At 42.7% G+C, this 9,209-nt stretch overlaps 1 protein-coding gene across 2 annotated transcripts; it reads left to right on the top strand.

Annotated features, from left to right (window-relative positions):
* The first annotated feature begins 372 nt into the window (after window positions 1-372).
* Window positions 373-7,227, top strand: LOC121544295 (vacuolar protein 8-like). 2 transcript variants are annotated; one of them, XM_041854207.2, is made up of 13 exons: window positions 373-778; window positions 1,323-1,442; window positions 1,515-1,634; window positions 2,179-2,301; window positions 2,676-2,758; window positions 2,983-3,108; window positions 3,387-3,432; window positions 3,547-3,680; window positions 3,888-4,016; window positions 4,364-4,478; window positions 4,559-4,693; window positions 6,743-6,868; window positions 7,104-7,227. In XM_041854207.2, exons 1-13 carry the CDS (start codon window positions 559-561, stop codon window positions 7,223-7,225), a joined length of 1,599 nt encoding a protein of 532 aa, XP_041710141.2. In that variant the 5' UTR covers window positions 373-558; the 3' UTR covers window positions 7,226-7,227. The 2 variants fall into 2 exon arrangements, with proteins under 2 accessions (XP_041710141.2, XP_041710142.2); XM_041854208.2 differs by lacking the exon at window positions 6,743-6,868.
* Window positions 7,228-9,209: the final 1,982 nt, after the last annotated feature.

Raw genomic sequence — 9,209 nt, 5'->3', positions numbered from 1 at the left:
TATGTTTTTTGTTTTGTTGTAATATTATTATTATTTTTTACAATAGACAGAAACATACATAAACAAAAAACAATAGACAACTTAACATTTACATACAAACATTTCAACAAAAATTGCACATATGTTTTCATCAGCCATTATTACCCATATCTGAATCTACTCTACTTTTGGATAGCAATTAATTAATAGCCAAACTTATATGCATTTATATTTTATGTATTCATACGTTTGTATTTCAAGGAACGTTGAATCATATTTCGTTGTATATACACGCTCAGAATGACACAAAGGAACACGCGGTCCAGTGGGCGAGAACAATTATGTCACGTGGCGTCTTAAACTCTCCATTCACATTACAGGTAATGCTTTGGCGCTGTCAGGCAGGTGCATGTCTTTCTTTGTTCTACCAGACACACACAAAAGATGGCTTGCGAAGAAACTACTACTTGAGCACTGCTACTAGAATTCAACGAATAAGTAACACAGCCTATTTAAAAATTTATTTTAACAATATGTATGTTTTACTATAGTGAAGGTTGATATCACTTTGCTTTGGAGATGGCCACTGGAATATGTGAAAAGTGTGCACAACTGCTGAAGGACTTCGTTGTTTATGTGAAGAGATTGCCATCTGAATTTGTACAGAAGATAACGGATTGTATAAAGGACCTGTCAAGATGCAGCTGTCTGCGGAAGAAGAGAGCAACTTCTGCATCCTATATCTCAGAGCAGCACGAGAGACAGGCTGCTCGTGCACTACTGAACCACCTGGACACAGGTATTGGTATTCTAAATGGATGTGTAGTTGTGCACACTAGTCTAATCAAAGTTTTAACTCCACTGCTCAATCCAATATTGTATTGTCTACAGGCATTAAATACATAGCATCAAGAAGTCATGGGTCAGCATTCATTTATTACACAGCAGTCAAACACACCTCATTCAGTGTACTGTTTAAGGGTAATTCTAAGTAGCTGATTGTGTCATGTTTTATTTGAGACAGATGGTTATTATAAAGCTTGCTATACCATTGTAATATTCGACTGTTTTGTCGCGGCTGTGCAGTACCGGTCTCCCATCAGTTTATCAATGCTGTTGTAGTGATATGCTTTGTGACAGTTGTGACCAGTATTATGAAAATGTCTGACCAAATGTTTTCCATGAGGGCAGGACGATAAAAATGGATTCCCCCTGTTACATGGAGGCAGCCAATAGGTCTGTAGGCAGAAAGATATCCTGTACAGCCTATAACTACCTTTAGAGAGTTGAAAATAAGGGATATGATTGGTGACATGATTGCCTCTCATCCTGTCTTGTTGCAGTGGATTATCCTCTACCTGTTGCTCTCCTGGAGCCATACACAACCCTACTGCTCTCTAATGATCTGGAGGTACAGAGGATCACCACTCGGTCTCTGGTTCATCTGCTAGTGAAGAACAAAGGTATGTACACACAGACACACACACATGCACACGCACTGTCTCAAGGTCTAACACTGTACTATTGTCTTCCAGTGAGTAAGGAGCAGGTGATTGAGACAGGGTTGCTGATGCCCCTGCTAGAGATGCTCCAGTCTGGGGACCCCACTGTCCAGTGTAACTCCTGTCAATGTGTTGCCTCACTGGCCTCCTCAGGTTGGTGGACTAGTGTTTACGTTTGATTTGATTTGAACTATATTGATCCCCAGAGGAAAATTAGATGTCACTGGCTGAGAGGTTACAACACCACTACACACGTCAACATTACAACATTAGTGCAACAAAGTGCTGGTGCTATTGTCAATGCATTTGACAATCGATAGGATCAGGTTTCTCTAAATTTGCTTTCTCTGCAAACTGATCTACTCTCAGATAAGAAACTAAGCACAACATGTATGATATCCCTGCTGAAAGATGATCACGGCTTCATTCTGGCTGGTTAATGAAAGGTGAAAGGCATGGCACATATGTGGGACGTCGTGTTCCATTTGTTCTGTCAACATTCTATTCCAACCCAACATTATTTTCTAACCCAACATTCTTTTCTAACTCAACATTATTTTCTAACTCAACATTATTTTCTAACTCAACATTCTATTCTAACCCAACATTCTATTCTAACCCAACATGACTCTGTTGTCCAAACTAGACATGACATTTAATCTGTTTTTTTGTTTGTTATTGCCTCACATTTATTTAGACTCAAACCGGGAAGCTATCGTGTCAGCTGATGGGGTGATTCCACTACTGGTTTCAGCCAAGTCTTACGATCCTCGAGTCCAACAGAATGCAGTCTGGGCCCTTTTAAACCTCACACAGTCTGGTACGTCTGCAGAGAACTATGTCCACCAGTGCATAATGTACTTTACACCATGTACTATGCACACATCTCAGGTTGCTGCCACATTCTGGGTTGTTGCTGTGTGGATATGAACACAATGGGTGGTGTTCAAATGACACATTAGCTGGTTTGTTGACATTTCAAAACAAGTGACGCGTGTCAATGTTAACCATAGAGATCAATCAAGAATAGATGGATAGATTTATTCATGTGGTCCCAACATTAATTCATAACCCTCATAACTAATTCCTAGACAAACTGTACGTCTCCATATCTGGCCATTCTTTTGTCTGCCTTCTTTTACCTTTCCATTAATCTTGCATTACATTAGCCTTCATTGCTGTACTTCTTTCTAGAGAGGACGATGAGAGTGTTATGTCAAGAAGGAGCCATTCCTTTACTGGCACTTCTGTTGCAGTCCTCCAACTATGAGGTCCAGGTAAAACATCCACTGTCACTGTCACTGTCTCCTGCCCTCTAGCCAAATATTGCTGCTTTTAAACCACATCAAAGTATCTATGTGCTGCAGTTTTTTAGTATTTATGTATTTATTTAAAACCGTTATAGCATGATGACCAAGCGTGTACTTTTTTTGTCCCAGTGGTCTTCAGTCTGAACTTCTGTTATGCTCTGAACTAAACTGATATTCTGTCTGTACTTTAGTTCTACAGCTGCTCTGCCCTGAGCAATATAGCCACTGTCCCGGACCATCATCCAAAGATGTTGGGCATTGGAGACCGTTTTCTGTTGAAGTCTCTACTGACACTCATGTCCTCATCAGTGCAGAAGGTAATGGCTGGTCTTAAAGGGATACTTCAAGATTTTGGCAATCAGGCCCTGTATATACTTACCCAGAGTCAGATTAACTCGTGGATACCATTTCTATGTCTCTGTGTCCAGTATGAAGGAAGTTAGAGGTCGTTTCACGAGCCAACGCTAACTAGAGTTAGCACAATGACTGGAAGTCTATGGATATCTACTAGCATGTCCAACAGATGTTACACTCTTTCACAGTGAAATGTTTTCTTACTCAACCTCAGCCCAAATGTTTTATATTTTATTTACAGAATGCATCCCAAGCTTGCAGATGCCTCCAAATCCTTTCAGGGAATGGTAATTATAACGTTTAACCGCAGAACACACTCTGTTTAACATTTTAGGCACATATTCAACCCAGATTGTACAGAGCCTTGTGGATTGGATGCAGTGTTGTGCTTTGTTTTGTAGTTGTGACCCAGGAGCAGCTGATGCACTTGGACTGTGTGTTGCCTCTGAAAGCCCTGCTGTGTTCCCCTACTCCCCCTCTGACTGAGTCTGCCATAGCTCTACTGTCTGGGCTAGCCACACACCAACCCAATAGAGTAAGACTTTTAAAACTAGATGTTGATTTGTTGCAGCAGTAGCCTCAAGGTGGTAGGAAGTAAGAGGTGGACTAGTAACTGGAGGGTTGTTGGTTCAAATTCCAGGTTTGACATATCTGACAAGATTCGATCTATTATATAATGATGATAATGGTGGTGATTACAATGGATGTGTTAGCAATCAGTAGTCCTTGTGTTTCCCTCTAGGAGGGCCTGGTGAGTGAGGGCCTGGTTCAGGTGATAGGGCAGCTGCTCCTCTGTCACAGATCCAGCTCCATCATCAACCACAGTGTTGTTATCATCACCAACCTGAGCAGCACCAGCGAGGGACAGCAGGTAATAACAGCTGCCATGTCACTCACTCATTCACTCACTAGAATATGAGGCGCTGTTCCAATGTCCATATTATGTAGAATGCATGTCCATAACATTGCTTCATTCTTACTGGTCTGCTAGTATGGACATTGGAATGTAGATGTGGTTTCCATCTATATGTTCAGTCACATGTTAACTTTTAGCATCCCTAGAATGGTCCTTTTTAAGATGATTATCCAGACTCTGACCTGGTCATGTGATGTCATTGTAAAAACATCAAATGAATGCAGTGATTATTGGAAGCCATATTAAATGAATTTTCATTCATATGGACATGTGATGATCAAGCCTTCTTGTGTTGTCTACAGGCTGTTATGGACAGTGAGTGTTTAACAGGACTTCTCAAGGCCCTTGTGTCCAGTGTGACCTCAGAGGAGACCGTTCTGTGCGTCACTTCCTGTTTACATCACCTGACAAGCTGGGGTGAGAATACAATTCATAAGCCAGTTTAATTTATCTTATGTCACCTCACCTCTATTACAACTTTTGTCTTCCCTTTTCAGACTTACTTCAATCTCATTTGGCCACAAAGATTACTCCTGAACATGTTTCAAGTCTGGTGAAGTTCTCTGCACAAATGGACAATCCAGAGTTGTCCTATAGGTCTGCTTCCATCATCAGCAAACTAAAGATGAACGGTAATATGCATGTATTTTGTTTGTTGTCTAGTCCCTTTATTTTATCTGTGACTAGCACAAATATTGATAGTGTAATACTATCAATAATACATATATTTTCTCTTAAATGCTATACTGTGTCTGTATAAGCAAGATTGTTCCATATGTGCTCATACAGATGTAAGATCTTGATTTGATCACTCTTTTGTTGCTGGAAATGCAGATGAGCTTTGTGATGTACATAAATTCCCTGAAAGCCCACACTTACACATGGTTATATTAACAGTATTGCACTTTTCATGTAATTGCTAAAAGCCTAACCACCGATCAAGTAACATTATGGACTAAGCATTCAAATCCTGTTGCTGCAGGATTATTTTGCTTTGACAATATAGGTCACATTAAGATCCTACATCTGTACATGCGTTTTTCTTGTTGCTCATATACAGTGAGGGAAAAAAGTATTTGATCCCCTGCTGATTTTGTACATTTGCCCACTGACAAAGACATGATCAGTCTATAATTTAATGGTAGGTTTATTTGAACAGTGAGAGACAGAATAACAACAAAAAAATCCAGAAAAACGCATGTAAGAAATGTTATAAATTGATTTGCATTTTAATGAGGGAAATAAGTATTTGACCCCTCTGCAAAACATGACTTAGTACTTGGTGGCAAAACCCTTGTTGGCAATCACAGAGGTCAGACGTTTCTTGTAGTTGGCCACCAGGTTTGCACACATCTCAGGAGGGATTTTGTTCCACTCCTCTTTGCAGATCTTCTCCAAGTCATTAAGGTTTCGAGGCTGACGTTTGGCAACTCGAACCTTCAGCTCCATCCACAGATTTTCTATGGGTTTAAGGTCTGGAGACTGGCTAGGCCACTCCAGGACCTTAATGTGCTTCTTCTTGAGCCACTCCTTTGTTGCCTTGGCCGTGTGTTTTGGGTCATTGTCATGCTGGAATACCCATCCACGACCCATTTTCAATGCCCTGGCTGCGGGAAGGAGGTTCTCACCCAAGATTTGACGGTACATGGTCCCGTCCATCGTCCCTTTGATGCGGTGAAGTTGTCCTGTCCCCTTAGCAGAAAAACACCCCCAAAGCATAATGTTTCCACCTCCATTTTTGACGGTGGGGATGGTGTTCTTGGGGTCATAGGCAGCATTCCTCCTCCTCCAAACACGGCGAGTTGAGTTGATGCCAAAGAGCTCCATTTTGGTCTCATCTGACCACAACACTTTCACCCAGTTCTCCTCTGAATCATTCAGATGTTCATTGGCAAACTTCAGACGGGCCTGTATATGTGCTTTCTTGAGCAGGGGGACCTTGCGGGTGCTACAGGATTTCAGTCCTTCACGGCGTAGTGTGTTACCAATTGTTTTCTTGGTGACTATGGTCCCAGCTGCCTTGAGATCATTGACAAGATCCTCCCGTGTAGTTCTGTGCTGATTCCTCACCGTTCTCATGATCATTGCAACTCCACGAGGTGAGATCTTGCATGGAGCCCCAGGCCGAGGGAGATTGACAGTTCTTTTGTGTTTCTTCCATTTGCGAATAATCGCACCAACTACTGTCACCTTCTCACCAAGCTGCTTGCCGATGGTTTTGTAGCCCATTCCAGCCTTGTGTAGGTCTACAATCTTGTCCCTGACATCCTTGGAGAGCTCTTTGGTCTTGGCCATGGTGGAGAGTTTGGAATCTGATTGATTGATTGATTGATTGCTTCTGTGGACAGGTGTCTTTTATACAGGTAACAAGCTGAGATTAGGAGCACTCCCTTTAAGAGTGTGCTCCTAATCTTAGCTCATTACCTGTATAAAAGACACCTGGGAGCCAGAAATCTTTCTGATTGAGAGGGGGTCAAATACTTATTTCCCTCATTTAAAATGCAAATCAGTTTATAACATTTTTGACATGCGTTTTTCTGGATTGTTGTGTTGTTATTCTGTCTCTCACTGTTCAAATAAACCTACCATTAAAATTATAGACTGATAATTTCTTTGTCAGTGGGCAAACGTACAAAATCAGCAGGGGATCAAATACTTTTTTCCCTCACTGTATCAAACAGACCATGTCATCCAACTACTGAAACCACACTATGCTGCCATCTCTGAATATATCCTGATGTACCTCAAGAACCAGGAAGTGAGATTCCAACAGCTGAGTATTGTTACTCTATGCAACCTCAAGAAAGGTTGGTCATGGTTTTGTAACAACACTTTTACCAGTCATGCTGTCTATGCCTAAAATAACACATTTCTGTGCTTAACGTCAATAACACTACTTTCTAGTTATTTTGTCCTGATAAACTTAATAAACTGAAGTGCATTAACGGAAGGGCAGGTACATGAAGTTATAGTCAATGGCTTGTTGTTGTGTTATGCAATGTAATGCTATGTTATGCTATGCTATGTCATGTTATTCTTCAGACGGAGAGTTTTCAGTGGTGATGAGTGGTGGTGTGCTGGAGGAGCAGCTGAAGAGGGTGCATGCACAGACTGAGCAGACCAGGCAGTTACTGCAGATGATTCAGATACCTCCATCCTCCTGACCTGTCCACTGGGGCCCTCTCTGCTTCAGGACACGGACTGACACCTCTCTGCTTCAGGACACGGACTGACACCTCTCTGTCTCAGGACACAGACTGACACCTCTCTGTCTCAGGACACAGACTGACACCTCTCTGTCTCAGGACACAGACTGACACCTCTCTGTCTCAGGACACAGACTGACACCTCTCTGTCTCAGGACACAGACTGACACCTCTCTGTCTCAGGACACAGACTGACACCTCTGTCTCAGGACACAGACTGACACCTCTCTGTCTCAGGACACAGACTGACACCTCTCTGTCTCAGGACACGGACTGACACCTCTCTGTCTCAGGACACAGACTGACACCTCTCTGCTTCAGAACACAGACTGACACCTCTCTGTCTCAAGACACAGACTGACACCTCTCTGCTTCAGAACACAGACTGACACCTCTCTGTCTCAGGACACAGACTGACACCTCTCTGTCTCAGGACACAGACTGACACCTCTCTGTCTCAGGACACAGACTGACACCTCTCTGTCTCAGGACACAGACTGACACCTCTCTGTCTCAGGACACAGACTGACACCTCTCTGTCTCAGGACACAGACTGACACCTCTCTGTCTCAGGACACAGACTGACACCTCTCTGTCTCAGGACACAGACTGACACCTCTCTGTCTCAAGACACAGACTGACACCTCTCTGTCTCAGGACACGGACTGACACCTCTCTGTCTCAGGACACAGACTGACACCTCTCTGTCTCAAGACACAGACTGACACCTCTCTGTCTCAGGACACGGACTGACACCTCTCTGTCTCAGGACACAGACTGACACCTCTCTGCTTCAGAACACAGACTGACACCTCTCTGTCTCAAGACACAGACTGACACCTCTCTGCTTCAGAACACAGACTGACACCTCTCTGTCTCAGGACACAGACTGACACCTCTCTGTCTCAGGACACAGACTGACACCTCTCTGTCTCAGGACACAGACTGACACCTCTCTGTCTCAGGACACAGACTGACACCTCTCTGTCTCAGGACACAGACTGACACCTCTCTGCTTCAGAACACAGACTGACACCTCTCTGCTTCAGGACACAGACTGACACCTCTCTGCTTCAGGACACGGACTGACACCTCTCTGCTTCAGGACACGGACTGACACCTCTCTGCTTCAGGACACAGACTGAGATGTGGGACATGCATATCACTGTTTGAACTGACTTGCTATTATCTTTGAACCTGACAATGATTATTGCTACTGTGTCATGATTATGTTTGTAATGATATTGAGGCGTTTTATTTTCTGAGTGATTACACTGTTGTGTTCTAAGCGTTTACATCCATATTGCACTTGTGAACAGGGGGAAAAGAGGTGTATTATATTTTCAAATTTTTATACAGATTCAATGCTTTTACAGTTGACAAACCATTATTTAACGCCACATTCAGGTGCTAGTCGGAACTAGGAAACTCGTTCATTTTAGACTTGCTTACTGGTTGTAGTTATACACATGCCGCGTTCAACCAGTTAGCAAGTTGGACATTTCAGAGTTTCCTAGTGCATTCGGAAAGTACTCAGACCCCTTTACCTTTTCCACATTTTGTTACGTTACAGCCTTATGCTAAAATGGATTTAAAAAATAATAATCCTCATCAATCTACACACAATACCCCATAATGACAAAGCAAAAACAGTTTTTTAGAAATGTTTGCAATTAAAAATAAACTGAAATATAACATTTACGTAAGTATTCAGACCCTTTACTCAGTACTTTGTTGAAGCACCTTTGGCAGTGATTACAGCCTTGAGTCTTCTTGGGTATGACGCTATAAGCTTGGCACACCTGTATTTGGGGAGTTTCTCCCATTCTTCTCTGCAGGTCCTCTCAAGCTCTGTCAGGTTGGATGGGGAGCGTCACTGCACAGCTATTTTCAGGTCTCTCCAGAGATGTTCGATTGGGTTCAAGTCCGGGCTCTGGCTGGG

Source organism: Coregonus clupeaformis, chromosome 29, assembly GCF_020615455.1.
Source record: "Coregonus clupeaformis isolate EN_2021a chromosome 29, ASM2061545v1, whole genome shotgun sequence".
NCBI classification, from domain to species: domain Eukaryota; kingdom Metazoa; phylum Chordata; class Actinopteri; order Salmoniformes; family Salmonidae; genus Coregonus; species Coregonus clupeaformis.
Note: the sequence above shows the minus strand (reverse complement) of the source record. Positions and strands in the feature narration are given on the sequence as shown.

Excerpts from the sequence above, each read along its gene's own strand:
- LOC121544295 (XM_041854207.2), top strand. The coding sequence starts at position 559 with ATGGCCACTGGAATATGTGAAAAGTGTGCACAACTGCTGAAGGACTTC. Across the intron at positions 779-1,322 it reads ACTGAACCACCTGGACACAG|TGGATTATCCTCTACCTGTT; the intron begins GTATTGGTATTC and ends GTCTTGTTGCAG. Across the intron at positions 1,635-2,178 it reads TGCCTCACTGGCCTCCTCAG|ACTCAAACCGGGAAGCTATC; the intron begins GTTGGTGGACTA and ends ACATTTATTTAG.